Source organism: Rosa chinensis, chromosome 2 (genome assembly GCF_002994745.2).
Source record: "Rosa chinensis cultivar Old Blush chromosome 2, RchiOBHm-V2, whole genome shotgun sequence".
In the NCBI taxonomy this organism is placed as follows: domain Eukaryota; kingdom Viridiplantae; phylum Streptophyta; class Magnoliopsida; order Rosales; family Rosaceae; genus Rosa; species Rosa chinensis.
The window spans coordinates 10,067,847-10,083,540 of NC_037089.1; the positions used below are offsets into that span (position 1 = coordinate 10,067,847).

A 15,694-nucleotide genomic window follows, 5' to 3' on the forward strand; every position below is an offset into this window, starting at 1 on the left:
TCTCTAGTCTGAAAATCGAAACAAAATCAAAATTATTTGAGCATACTTGCAAATCACTCTCTAACAACCCCACCCACCAAGAAGAAAATCTTCGGAAAATAAATAGCCAGGGGACAGGCTTGTATCATTTTGATAAATCTTGTCTGATACTCTTTTAATGAAATTAAAATCGCAGCTCATATTGCTGAGACCGAATTGATTTCGAACCAAAAAAGAAATTTATTGTAGACAAGGACCTATGATCAGCCACCGGCAAACTCAAATCGATGGTCAAAAAATTGATTCATGCATATAAAACCAACGTGAACATTACTTACAAAGAGTAACAAGAGGGTGTGAGTAGAGGTAAAACTGCTGAGGCTGCCATCTGACGGTAATCTAAACTGTACTATTCAATCAGATGTCAAATAAAAGCACGCCCTCAACATCCGTATTCTCGTCCCAATAAATAACCAAATCATGCCTTTTTCTTTTGTTACACTACAATAAATCATGGAAGGACCGATGACGCCCAGAATGTTCTCTCTCTCTCTCTCTCTCTCTCTCTCTCTCTGTGACTGAATTGTGCTGTCGTACTTTACATTTTCTGGATGGTATGGAGAATGAATGGTTCACTTTTACAAAAGAATACAAGATCTACTGTGATCGCACCCTTCCATCTTTTGTATGGAGACAAGCAGCTGTAGCAGCTGGTTTTTCGTGCAAAGAATTGTCTACAAAACTTCATTTTGCCATTAAGTGAATGAGAATCTTGAGAAAAGCGAGGAGGTGGCAGATCCTGAAGCATCACTTGCTGCGCTAGGAGGGACATCTACAGATGCGCGGTATGCTTGTTGACACTTCTGGATCTGTATTATAATGCATATATTAGAATTCAATCCAGTCTATTAAAACCATTGCAGGACACAGGAAATTTCTACTAGAATTCTTTTACAATAGATTTTATAAGCTACAGGAGGAGAATTCTTGTCGTGCTATCATAATGTAATGAAATGCATCCCCAATATTTCATCATCATAGCCGGAAACTATGTCAAATCTTTATGTGTCCCACTGTTTGACACTAGGGCAGCCATTATACAGAAGACACAATTAACCAGTAATAACACCAGCAGTGTTGTTAAATGTGATAATCTTGCCTCTATGATTTATATTTCTCTATACAGTCATGTTGCGCACACTGTCTGAGACTCGGGCAGAGCTAGTTGAAACCTATTTTCTAATAACTTGAGATATGTCGCAGATGACTACCAACTATAACTGTAGCATCAAGTAGGAGATAAGAATTTCACCTCTTCAGGACTAAACTGAAGGAGCATACCAACCACAGGTAATAGAGCCTCCACTTCACCTATTTTGGTAAACAAAAATTATCAGTATTTTAAACATCACTTGTATCTCACTATATGATCATTTAAATATAGATAAAACAAACTTTGATTGTTTGTATCAATATTCTATAAAACATACCAGTTTCAAGAAGCTTTAATATAACATTTTTGAGGTAAGTCATATCTACTCCTTCCCTCTTCTGTGATCTTTCCATGTTGCGAAGCTCAGTCTTCAACATTGTTTCCTACATGTGTTGCGAAACTCAAACAATCAAAACTTCTATTGACTTCCATTGTTCAGTGACTGAAGCCAACATCAGCATTTTCATTTCAGATATGAAAAATTCATATAAAATTTTGACCGACTCTCGTTCTACATTCTACAGTTTCTTACAACTTTCAAAAGGAACAGTAAATAACTAAAGCCTTAAATATCCAGGCTTCTTGATACCTGTTGGCTATGCAGACGATTTTCATGCTCCAGCTCCTCAATTTCCTCCTGATTTTAAATAATAAACATGTATAAGAGAACTGCACTGCAGCTAAGTAGTAATCAAGATGAGGAGGGATTACACACTTGAAGCGCTAAAATGTGCCTCTGTGACTGTGCTAGCTCTTCCTCTCTTTGCGCTTGTTGCCTTGCCAGAATCTGAGTTTACATTAATTCAGTTCATGAACATCACACCGGCACCAATAAAGAAAAGGATACAAACATATAAAAAACAATAGCTCATAAACCTGAGCTCATAGTAAGATCTTAAGCAAAATAGTTAGATTTATTATAAAATTTCACCACTTTAGACCATCATACCATATCAGTCAGAGGATGGAGGAAGATATGATGAGTAAACTTCGCACCATCTTAGCAACTATTACATGATGAGGAAATGAGGATATTGATGATAAACAGGGTTACAGAATTTAAATCAACCTTACTTCTACAGATTACCAGTATGGCCAATGTTCTTTACCACGATAACCATATAAAGCACCTAGATATTCTAATTCGACCAAATTCAATTATCTGATTCAGAGATTACAATTGTAAATCTCTAGCACGACCGCCGTGCTAATACGGGTTCAACAAAATACTTACTTTTCACTTCTTTTGTGAAAAGACATGAAAGTAGAAATGGAAATTTAGGCATTGTAGTTACACAGCAAGAAAAATACAGAGGAAAACTATGATTACCAGAATCTGCTGTTCTAACGCAGAGGTGCTTAAACTTGATGGATCCTGTTTATACATGCCTGATATTGTCCAGAAAAGAACATGTTAGAACTCCACCATGCATCCTGGTAAAAACCACCCTAAATCCAATAATTGTGCTCAGCATGTTTACCTGTGCTATAATTATCGTTATGATCAACCTGAGATTTATATAAAAAATGTCAGGAAAATATGGGGAAAAACAGCAAAAATTGGATTATTAGGGTAAAGTTACTTGAAAAAAATGGAACCTACCTTTGGTCTTGACTCCAAAGATTGATGAAGGTTCTTATTATCATCTACAAGTCTAGAAATTTCTCTGTCCTTCTCCTCCATCATTCTATCAGCAAGATCACGAAATGAACTGTGTTCTTCCTGCAAATGATGAACACAATAAGTGAAAAATAATAACACTTTTATTAGAGGCTGAAAGAGCAGGAAGAATGCCAATACCTTCAATTTTTTATACCGTAATTTGAGCTCTTCCAATTCTTTTTTATGTCTTCTCCAGAAGATGCTTCATTTTGAGCTCTTAATGTTTCACATCTTGCTGCAAAAAAGAAAAATCATCCCAATGAAATCTGCTCTCAAACTTTGAACAAAATAAGCATTTCCTAGAAGAGTTAACAAACAAATAGGAAAAACATAAAAGAAACACTATTTGAAAGTTGATTAGGACAAAAATATTACCCCGCCATGTTTCTTCCAAATTACTAAGGTTAACTTCCCATGCTTCTTTGGCGGATCGGTGATGGGCATTAGTAGACTCGAGCTTTTTTTCTAAGCTCTTGATCTGCTGCATGGTATCATTAAGAGCTGCATCTCTGTAAAAGTGTGGCACAGGAAGATCAAGATCAATTGCTTGACATTTGACAGAAGTATATTACGTAACGAAGAATTTCAAATTCAATGATGGGCCGTGTATTAATAAGACCCATCTTTGGGCCTATTAGTTATTGCTCAATAGAAGGAGAAGAATGTTCTAAAATAGACAGAAAGTAATGCCCAGATTAGAAGAACTCGGATGAAGGACCTTACTTCAGATTAAATGAACTCAACAATAATATTACCTTTCTGCTAGTTCTTTATTATAATTAGTCAAGGCATCCTGAAGATCCTGAAGGGCCTTATCTCTTTCAGCACTCAGAGACGAAACTTCTTTTTCAGCTTCCTAAAGGATAAGACATGTATAGTATTAAAAGTGAATGGAAAGAGCAGGGCAGTTCATTATTTTTCTTCATGCTACAAAAGCAGAGATTAATTACAAGCACGCACTTTTAGTGCTTCCTCAAGAGCTGTAACTTGTTCAGAGTCTTTAGCTGCAGCTAGATCTGCATCCTTCTTTTGGAGAAGTGCATGAGCACGTACTTTATAAGAAGAAAATTCATTTTTAAGGCGGTTGATCTGCAGGATATAATAGGTAGAACAGTAAGGACAGAAGAAAGATTAAATGTATGCAACTTCACCTTCAACAAAATCAAGATTTGCAGCACATTTGAGCAAGATCATGGCCCTTGTTAAAGGTTTGAAGTCGGAGAGCAAGATTCAAAGACATACTCAAGTGAGTATGGCTGTCAACTCTGATGATGATGATGTAACACAGAAGAGAGTAAATTTATACCTCCTCCTTGGCAGTTGCAAGTTCAGCATCTCTCGCATCAAGCATTTGGGTTTGTGCAGACACCTCTGATTCCAGCTGACCTGCCCAATAGCATGCCATACTGATATAAATACTTCTCATTTGGTTACTTCAATTTCATATATATACACCTAAACAGATGAATATTTAGCACAGAAAACAAGTATACTTCTCATTTTGGCTACTTCAATTTCAGCACATATCCGATTGCTCTCAGTGACTTCCAGCTTTGTTTTCAGTCCTCGAGAGGCAGCTTCCCAGCTCTCCTTTTCTTTCTCCTGAACAACTAAATGTATTTAGAATCAAACTTAGAAGCAGTATATCCCACAGGTACATGACCTGTAATGTAACCGAAGGCAAGGCTAACGATGACATTTATCAAAGGAGACATAAAAAATGTCTCCCTCCAAGTCAGCAAAAGTCATAAATTACAGGGCTAAACAAGATGGCAGCCAAAAAAGAATTCAATCATTTTATCGAAAGAAATAATTAAATCCATATCCTGGAGGCCATAATATATATGCATAACTTTTACTTATCCTCTGAGTTCAATTCATACATGCTCATGTTTAAGGTGAGCAAGCTCTCCTTTTACAGTTTCTGCAGCAGCTCTAAGCCTTGCTGCCTCACCCGTTGATGCCGCTTCCATCTCTGCAATCTTTGACTCTTCTCAGCAACTAGCATCTGGAAAATTACATTCATTACCAGTCTGATTAATTTGAAAAATCCAGACACGTGCAACAAGACTTTGCACTGGAATAAAATTACTTAAGGCAGCAAAGATATAAGATAGAAAAGCCAGTAATTCATTTCAACTTCAGTGTCTTCTCATTATAAAGGCAAACTTTTCAGTCCCTAGTATATTAATGAGCGAAATACCTTTCTCTCATATTAATACTAGCCTGCAAAAGAAAGGAGCTGAAGACTCAAGCTCAAATTAACTTGTTCGTGGTTATGCATAAGGCCCAGCATGCAACTTGATTGAGACAAGCTAAACTCAAACATGCTAATTTCTTTTTAAGGTTTATGAGTCTGCAGAAGGCTGATTTGTACCTGATCTAACTATGGCTTAACAATGTTGATATAAGTGCATTAGAAAGGTTATAAAAATATCGAAATTTATAATTACCTAAAAGAACAAGGAAGAGGTTTCAACTTTCAAGTACTATTCATGATGATTAGTATGTATTGGACTGAAATGGCCACCAAAATACAATGCCACTTACAGAAAAGTGAACCCAACTTGAAAATGGAATCAACATCATTAATAAATTCTCACCTGCAGTGAAGAAATAGTTTCAGTTGCTTTATTTCTATCGGATGATGCATCCGCAAGTTGCGCTTCCAAACTCTCCAAATTCTGAAAAAAGATAAGAGACAAAGAGGAACTATGTCATAATTCCTTTTTATCATATGCAAATGGAACCAAAATTGAGGTCTGTGAACAGATATACACCTTCTGATGTTTAGCAGAGAGTTCAGCTAATGAAGATTGCCTTTTTTCCTCAGCAGCCTGAAGCAAACCTCGCATATCTTCTAACATCTGAGACAACGCAAGTTAACATCAACATAGACATATCTTTTTATCTTCTTCTTCTTTTTTATCAATAAATATTTCATTTAGATTATTATGAACTTTCTCGCTGGATGTGATAATTTACAGCTTTTGGAAATATAATATTTCAGCAGCTTGGATTAATAATAATAATAATCCAGGTCCCAGAAGATTCAAGATGAATAGAAAAGGTAGTGCTTCCATAATAATAACCATTCATCATTTTTTTTTAATTGTAATTATCAGACTTTGCTCATGCAGCCACTGGATTGTGCACATACAACCAAACAGGACAGCCGAACAATAAGTTGCATACGCATTTGTGGTTGCAAAATAAACCAAAGGTCTAAATGTAACAGATATGCAGGATAATGTAATTAGGAAGACACATAGACTGTACACTAAGCACAAATGAAAACATCTAGACAGAAAGCAAATACACAATAGGTTATCTACATGAACATGTGATGAACTTCTTGATCTATCAAAACTAAAGTTATGAAAGCAGAGACTGAATCGCTCAAAGGATGAGCATACACATTCCTACCTGATCCTTCTCCGAAATTGTATGTTGCAGTGCCTCGATAGCACTCTCTTTTGGTTGCAGTGCATTTCGCAATTCCTCCAGGTTGTCTCGTAGTCTGATCGGCAGTATAATTGAAGTTAATATAAGAAATGACAAAATAGTTATACTATCTCAACAAATGCACAAATTGGTCATAGTTGGCGGTTAAATGTATATTACTTATTATTTGCACTTCTTAGTTGTTGTCTCTCAGCATCAATTGCTTTCAGTGCATCGTTTGCTTGTTGCCTGGTTTTGTCAAGCTCTTGCTGCAATGCTGACTGTTGGGATAATGCTCGCTCAGCTCTTTCATTTACTTCACGAAATCTAGCCTCAATGTCATCTTTTTCCTGAAAGTATAAACATATCCAGCCAACATATGAACTCAATTTCCACTTAAAGGACGGTTTTCCTTTTTATACATTCTATCTACACACTGTAACACACTAAATATTTACCTTTTGAACATCTTGAATACGCTGCTTTGCTCGTTTGTGAAGCCTGGTGAATTTCGAGTCAAGATCAGAGTACTTCTCTTCACGCTCTTTAATTTCTTGATCCAACTTCTGTTGAGCTACACAATTCAACACACAATGCTACACATTCAGACTCCTAACCATAAACTCGCAAATTCACAGTCATTAGCTCCAGTGTCTCACAGAAGCTACAAATTTACAAACGAAGCCACACGATCTGACCTTCAGCTAGCTTTGCAGAGAGGTCCTGCGCTCTTGAATCAGCTTCCAAGTGTTCTTCTCTAAGGTGCTTCAGAGCCTCTTCTGCCGCAGCTCGTGTTTGCTTCTCTTCCTCAAGCTGCGAATTCAATGACTCAATGCTCTGCCGGAGCCGTTCAACCTCTTCGGAACCACCGGCTTCACTCGGTTCTGCTGGTTGCAAACTCTGAAGCCTTCAATCTGAGACTTGAGGAATTCGTTCTGCAATTTGAGCTCCGTGACCATCTGCACAAGCTGATCATGAGCATCGCCTGAGCTGCCATTCTCCAATGCCAGATCTCCATTGCTATCGCTTCCGTGCCTCTGCGGTTTCCAATTGTCCTCCATTTGAGCCGCCTCGGCCATTGTTCCGCTTCCTCCAATCCAACTCCTACCTGAGGCTGAGAGACATACAAATTCAATCCGATAATCAATTCGCGGATCTCGTCGGATCAATTTGAAGAAAATGAATGTGTACCTTTTGGGGAGCTGGAGGATGAGGATCCGTCAAGCAACAGAAGCTCTTCACCGCCAAGATAGAGAGATCGCCGGTGGTGTCGGTCCGGCTTGGGGTGGAAGGCGAACCTAAGCAGAGAGAGAAACAGATACAGGGCGGGACTTAGAAAACGTCGTCGTCTGAGCTGAGCACTTTGCATCTGCTTTGCGCCTCTCCTAACGGTGGACATGGTCGATGCCTCCGTCAAATCACTTTCCCAAGGGTGTTTCAGTAATTGACTGTGGATTTATAACTGTTTAAGTTGGTAAAGTAGTAACTTTTTTTTGTCGGTAAAAGTGAAAGTATATTAACTATTCATATGAACTGAAGAGAACAGAAAAAATCAACCGCAAGCTTGCAAAGTAGTTACATGACTGCTTATTACTCCAAAACGGCCCCAATCATTTAGGTTAGTAGCAAAAATCTCTCAAATTTCTCACAAACAACTAGTTGTTGCGATGGTGAGAAACGTACTAGTATAGGCAATGTTAAGACTTGGCGGCATATGGTTATAATGATAGTGCAACTTCTCATTCAACTTTATGTAATTTATTTCAATTTGAAATTTTTCAATGCTAAGACCACATAAGAAAATTGAGGATTATTCTTTCTGAAATTCCGACTTCTGAGCTTTTCCAACTGCAGACTTGAATTTCTTCATCCATACACATTTTAGATGTTGTTTTAGCTTTTACCATCTAGTTTTTTTGTTGTTGTTGTTGTTGTGTATAGAGGTCTTATTCTCTCCGAGAAAAGCCAATATTTGCCCTTTTTTAATTACTTCTTATAATACACCAGTTCAAAGAAAAGTAATTTCATTTGCTCCTAGTAAGAAAATCACATAGCTAATGCACTAAATCTGATAAAGAGTAAGCTGATCACCCACCAATAGGTTCAAATAAAATGAGCTACTGTTGCTTTTTTTGATGCATTCAGTATATTAAGGCAGTTCAGCTTGATTACAAGAGCACAAAAGTAAAAACTTCATCTTCTCATCTGATCTGGGGTCAATCTTTCTGCAACACGGCTACTTCATCATCTCACCATATCAATATGGTGGGAGAGAGAAAATATCGGGAGATCGTGTACTTTTAAACCTCTGGAATGAGAACCTCAATCAGCAGAGATAGCAGAAGAGTGATAATGGTTAATGAAATTCTATGATACAAGCTGTGATACAGTATGTCATCTTCTGCTCCAAAGACCACATATTGCCTTCACATTAGCAATTTTAGCAGTGGAGATCTACCCTACCTACATCTCTCAGTGCTCGCGTCACTTTTTTCTGAAGTCTGCCCTCCTGAAAAATCATACTACGTGAGTTTTCCAGTAAAAGTTATGGTTCAACTTATCACCCCAAACAAAGAAAAAGGAAGGAAAAGCAAAATATACTAACCAGCAGACCTTGCATCTCTGAACTTAACAGCTACATTTTCAAAAAATTCTTTGGTAGCATCTGCATAGTCATAGCAACAATCCCGGTATGTAAGAGACATGAATTGAGCCAAACAAAGATCAATTTTAAGAAAGCACAGATGAACTGACGACATTCAACCAACATTACAACCGCATGGTTTAAGAGAGAGATTTCTTTGGTAGCTATCAATTGTCAACTAACTATCCTAATTATTAATGAAGCGACAGAATCCTATACATTTTCCATTCCATGTGATCCTCAAAACAGTTGTAGAATGTGAAGCTGATTTTGGTATTCATGTCAAAATGAACATGTGATTGGTTTCATACATTTGACTTGTTGGCCTATAATAACGTCCTAGCTAGAGTTCAAACGAATTAAACAAATGCAAGACTTGGATAATCCCCTGCCCATATGACATACCATGCTTCATGGTTAATGAAGGATCTTTTTCGTCTACATATCCAATCACTTTTGCTGGTATTCCTGCCACCATGCTTGAGAACAAGAGTAAGAAATGTCACTTTCAAAAGATTGTAAATAAAGCAAAAATTGACTTATCGAGAGGCATTAATATGCTGAAAAATAAGAATTACTTTCCACCTGTGTGGAGGGACATCTTTAAGCACAAGGGAACAAGCAGCTATCATGGCTCCTTGACCTATTTTTATATTCCCAAGTATAGTTGCACTGGCTCCTATTAGTGCACCTTCACCTATTTTTGGATGACGGTCACCAATTTCTTTCCCAGTTCCTCCCAAAGTTACACCCTGTTGAAGAAATGCCAAACACAGTTCTTTTTATCAAGATGTACTATTCGCACAGGAATCCAGAAAATGAAACAAAGACGAATGATAAAAAAGAACTTGCCTGCATCAATGAAACTCTGTTTCCTATAACAGCAGTTTCCCCAATAACCACACCCGTACCATGATCCAACAATACTCCCTCTCCAATTTTTGAAGCTTCAGAAAAGGCATTGAAGAGAAATTATAGTAAATGTTAGTTTTATATCAAAAACAGAGGTGCTTAGTATCTCCTATAGAGCAAATTCTACAGACAAAACCACTTTTCAGCAAAAGAATTAAGTTCTGTGCATAAATCTTTAACTACTTTTGATCTCACTAAAATATTAACTTACCAGGGTGAATGTCCACTCCAAACACCTACAATACAAATGTCTTAAGGTTAGAAGAATAACAGAAAACCATAAACCTCTATAACAGTTAGTAACGCTCATCCAGAATCAACCAAATAGAAAACTACCTCGCTAATCGGCTTTGTAATGCCAAGGCCAATACTTTGCGTCCTTGACTCCACAGTGAATGAGCTACTCGATATACTTGCAGAGCATGGTAACCCTGCAAAAGTAAAGTTGCAATATTAGAGTTGCAAAATGTATTGTATTAGGAACTCAGATTATGTGATTAAACTGTCTCAACTAAAACATATTCGAAAAATAAGTCTTTTTCTTTATATAAGACAGAATTTCCTAATAGGTTGCATTTTGTTTGATATCATAAATAGTTAACAACAAGAGCAAAATACCTTGAGATACAATAGAGCCGAACAGTAAGACAAACAAGCTGGATCGCGTTCTTTAAACGCCTGAGCAAACAGTATTCTAAAACAAGTCAAAAACAATAGAACAAAGTTTCCATCACTAAGCACACAGAGTCAGCATCATCTCTTTCACTACAAACCTAATACTTGCCTGCACGTCTAGCCGAGCAGATCGCTGAATGTCTCTGTCATGCATCATTACATTAGTGAATATATCCATCAGCTGAGTAGCCAGAAGTGTCGGGTTCTGCAACCTGTTTGCAAGAACAAACCCCAACGCCTGCTCTAAACAATCATGCGCCAAGATGCTCGCATACAAGAAGCTACTCAAAATTGGCTCCTTCTCTGCCTGCAATGCAATGGTCGAAACCATAATCATATAACTTATACAAAATAAAATAAAAAAAGAGTCATCTTTGTTAAAAATGGCACATGCAGCAAATACAGAGCCAAAAATTATTTTATCCCGATATAGTATATTAAAGCTTTAAAGTTTCTCCCGTTAAAGCAATCGCCCGTTTCAATACTGCTCCGAATTATCGAAACTAAAGCAATAGACTGATTCAACTGTTATAATACTCCGATATACTATAAAAAATTTTTAAAAAAAAATTGTAACTATTTATTTACAGAGGAAAAAAAATTGTATTACAAGTTTCTACCTCCAACTTGGCCTCTTCCCTGACAGCGTCCCAAATCGGGTCGTCCGAACTGTCAGCCACAACAACCGGGTCGGACTCGGGTTTCTGAATCCCCAATGCGTACACCGGAAAAACCTTCTCCAACCTGTACGCGGCGGACTCGGAGTCGAAAACCCGGGCTCCTCCTCCTCCTCGGCCTCTTCCTCCCTCAAGACAAACGCTCCGATAGCATTCTGGGCAGCGCGACCCACTCTCGTCGGTCACGCAGGCCATGACAGAGAGAACGAAATGAAGCTAGCGTTTGATGGTGGAAGAGGGTCTGAGAAGAATCTTCATATATATAGAAAAAAGAGAGAGAAAGGGCTACAGAAGTGTGTGTCTCTGTGTGTGTTTGATAGGGGAAGAGAGTAAAGGCGGGTACGTGGTGTGTGGTTTGTTCTGGGTGTGGTCCTCGTGTTTGTGGACGAAACCGCTGCGTTTCGACGTTTCGTTTCTCACGTTTCGGTTTTTTTTCTCTTTCAGGGGTGAGCTGGTGGAGGAAGAATCGAGGATAGAGACGGCCGTGTGAAAGAGCGGTTTCTGACAAGAGAGAAGGGACCTCTGGGGAATAAGGTAAAATTATGATACGATTGGCTCATATCTGGTGGTGTTGCTTCTTCCCTTTTATAGTCATTGAAATTTAAAAGCCCTTGGATTTGTTTTTAAAGCCCTTGGATATTGTATTTATGTCCCTGGTAATTAATTTCCATCCTTTTCAATGGACTATATTTAAGTCTATAACAATGATATCAACATATATAGATTCGTTAATCATAATTTGAGTGAATATAGATATTTCAAACATAAAATTATTCTCTTAGGAGTGTTGTCTTGTAGTTGTAGGTACTACTTTTTTTTTTTGGCAAAGTCATCAAATGTTATGAGCATGATCGATGTGACAATATTGGTGAACTCGGGTACCATGCTACTTGATTATGTTCTTTAATTGCTTGACTTATTTGTAATATTTCGAGTTAACATAGCGCAATAAAAATATAACTCTTCTTAAGATCCGTCACGATGTCTTTATACTCTCCTACACCTATGGTCAGATGTAGGAGACACAAAATCGTCAAGCTTCTCCTCCTAGACTCACTAACCACTTCAAAGTATAATTTGATTGACTATTAATGTTAGCAGTGTCACCATGATTTGCGCCAAGCAATTACATTTTTTCAGTTGATGACTTTTGCAATGACCGTGGTACTCTTCTACACATTGAAGCACGACGTACACTTACCTTGACAATCAAGTATAGCCTCCGCCTCATCGCCATCCATTTTTACGGCCGGTAATACAGTCAAAATGAGTTGTTACATGCTAGTATGTGATCAATTGTCCTAATCCACCCTCATGTCAACAAGTAAGTTAACAAGATCTTCTATTGTAAGATTTGGTTAAGTATTATAATTGCTAAAATTTAAAATAATGAATGGACACATGAATGTTCAGACAGACAACTTACAAATAATTAATTGGCTCGTGAATAGTTTCAAAAAGATGATATTTCGACTATGTAAACACCGTTAAAATATTTAACCATACAAATTCTATGTATTTTCTTTGAGAGTTTGAGTTAGCTTCATGTCAAGCTACTACTTGCTCAACCTTTTAAACGATAGGTCCACGATGAAGAAACATTGTCCCCGTCTTATGGAATTATTGATCATATTGACTATGATGGTATGGTCATAAGAACAACTGAATTGACAAAGCCGACAGGACATCCGGACAGGAATGTTCTCCAAATTATCACAATTATCGATTTGACACCTTTAATCTGGAACCATGTTGTATTAATGTGTTCTTATTAGCCAACCAACTAAAGAAGTGTAATTCAATTCCAACTTCTTCTTCGTTGGCCTTGTCAGATTTGACTATTTTATCCACAAGACAGTAGTTGCCCAACTACCTAGTATGTGATGCAATTTTGTACTTTCAATTGAGTACGTTGATGAGTATAACATAAGTGATGATAAAACATATCGATGAAATGTCTCACCTTTAAAATAAGTACATATGTGTGAATAAGCTTATCCGCCATTCAATTTCATAAATTTCGTTATCATCTTCACATATTTTAACTCATTGCCAGCTTAAAACTATAAATAGTCACATATGGAGCAAGATATGTTACCAAAAATAATTGGACGGACGTAAAATTTCTAAAATACCTAAATTTGAAATTATGCATATGCTCTTGAAGCCACCGTATTCTTTTGGAGTCAATAATGTATGTATGCGCGCAATCTCGGCAAATAAGGTTGTAATGTTGTATAGCCGTAAATAATAGAAGGTGTTCGAGGAAGTATTAGAAGTCGGTAACAATCATCACCGCCACTCTGTTTTATTCTGCAAACGCGAATGATAAGCTGCGAAGCTAGCTTTTTAGGTCGATAAATTATTGGAAAGCAGAGATCGATGAAAGTGAAAGTTGTTTCCTCAGTTAGTGTTCTTCATTATAGTTCTGGCACGTGAAATTAAGCCACAACCGAAAAGCAGAGAGAAGTTACTGTGTCTTCTTCCTTCAACAGTGGATTAGGGTTTGGAGCAGAAAGAAGAAGAAGAAGAAGCTGATGTTGTATGTGGTCGTGTACGCGGCCAGGGACATTCTCTTGCTATCTCTCTCTCTATTATTATTGTAATCATTCTTCCTGATGGAATATCATGTCTTGCATGGTTCAGAAGCCTCAAATTTTTTAAAGGGACAGTGTCCTTTATGATTTGACTATAAAAATCCACTACTGGTGATGTATATCCGACTCACGAACAGCACTGTGTTTGTTGGGTTTCTCTTTAGTATTTCTACTATCAAACAAGGATTGCCCAAACAAGATGTATGTATACGAGGGAGTCAGAATTTTTGTGTATAATGGTAAGAAAAATTATAAATTATAAACTTAGTTGAAAACAAAGTATGGATGACGTTTTATTATGTAGTTAATAAAATGAAGGGTGTGTGGTTATTGCCACCCTATCATTTTCTTTGCTCACCTTACTTCCTCATTACACCTTACGTTTTAATTTCAATTATTAAATTTACTTATTTAACCTATTTATCTTTCAAAAATATTCTTATATAACATATTCAATTAAAAAAATTAACTAAAATCTCTCATTTAATTTATACAATTAAAAAAACTAAAATATGCTAAAGTTTCCTAATAAAATCATAATCTGATTTACTTTCATTAAAAAAAATTTTCAAGTATCATCGTTTGTCTATTTCCACCTATATTACAAAATTTGTAATTTAACAATTGTAAGCAAAAACGAAGAGTTTTTTTTTTTTTTTTTTACTTTCGGTGTTCACAAAGGGTATTACAAAGATTTGGATGAAATTAACATTAATAGTTTTGTGAATTGAATAACGAACTCGATGAGGAGGCAAGTAGGCAACAAAGAGACAAAAAAAGTAATTAATAAATTCAAATTGGATGAAGAAGATGAAGATTAATGTTATCCAATGAGAAATTAAGTAGTCTTTGTATTTAATTAATTGGTTATGTATATAGATACATCTTATGGATTTGAATTTTAGAAAATTAGTGTACTTATTAGTCATTTTGCACTTGGGTAATATAGTATTTCAATAATTCAAATGTTTGTAGGATGAACTAAGAAAATAGAAAGGTAACCACTGCAAGTGGCCTAGTGGTTCTTGCCTAGTTGGGTGTGCTCCCCAACCTAGGTTCGAACCCCGAAGTTGTCAAAGTGTCCAGGCACTGTGCTGCAATGTACAGTTGGAGCATTTCACATGCTCCGAAGGGGTTTATCTTGGGCCTAGAAAGCTTTTGGGTTCCCCTTGACAAAGTCAAAAAAAAAGAAAATTGAAAGGTGGCAATAGCCGCACCCTAAAATGAATTTTCTGTGAGTTACATTTAAAGAAGTATTTGTTGACGTGCGTACATGTTGGTCACCATAAAAGCAATACATAAAGCTCTCAGGGAGATGATCGTCTCCTGAGCTCAGGTAATAGTTTTTTATGGTAAGTTGGCACGTGTCCAAAATAAATCTAATGGTTCCTATATTTATTATAATTATTGTATAATTTGCAACTTAATCCTACGGCTGAAATTGAACCAAACTACTACCATTCCTTATCTTATTCTTCTGCTACTTTCATTCCTTATCTTCTTCTTCTGCCCGATCTCATACACTCTCTCTTCCATCTCAATCTTCTTATTTTTCCAACTTTCAATCTAAAAGGACAAATTGCAATGAGATCTTGGATATCAGATTTAGGAAGGGAATTTCTTAGAAGTTTCAGCAAAGATGCTTGATGAATTCCTCAAGAACACCCACTTTGGTAAGTACCAATAAAACCCAGGAACACTGAAGCTTTTCTCTCCTCGTCTTTCAAACTTTCTGGGCATCAATGAGTTCTAAGTTTTCATGGCATCTAGGCATTTCTTCAAATTGTGGATAATTTTTTTTTTTTGGTAACTGAGGGTTAATAACTGGGAATTTCTTGTTGGGTCGACCAATTGTGATAAGTGATGACCCATGCTAATGGAGAAGACAAA

General features: G+C 36.9%; 1 protein-coding gene and 1 pseudogene across 1 annotated transcript; both read right to left on the reverse strand.

Moving 5' to 3' along the window:
* Positions 1-267: 267 nt before the first annotated feature.
* LOC112189962 lies at positions 268-7,713 on the reverse strand (annotated as a pseudogene).
* A 1,186-nt stretch (positions 7,714-8,899) lies between these two features.
* Positions 8,900-11,402, reverse strand: LOC112183660 (serine acetyltransferase 4). The gene is made up of 9 exons (XM_024322020.1): positions 11,151-11,402; positions 10,640-10,837; positions 10,474-10,533; positions 10,227-10,286; positions 10,067-10,091; positions 9,796-9,890; positions 9,529-9,695; positions 9,349-9,422; positions 8,900-8,964 (listed from the first exon to the last, which is right to left on the reverse strand). Exons 1-9 carry the CDS (start codon positions 11,400-11,402, stop codon positions 8,900-8,902), a joined length of 996 nt encoding a protein of 331 aa, XP_024177788.1.
* Positions 11,403-15,694: the final 4,292 nt, after the last annotated feature.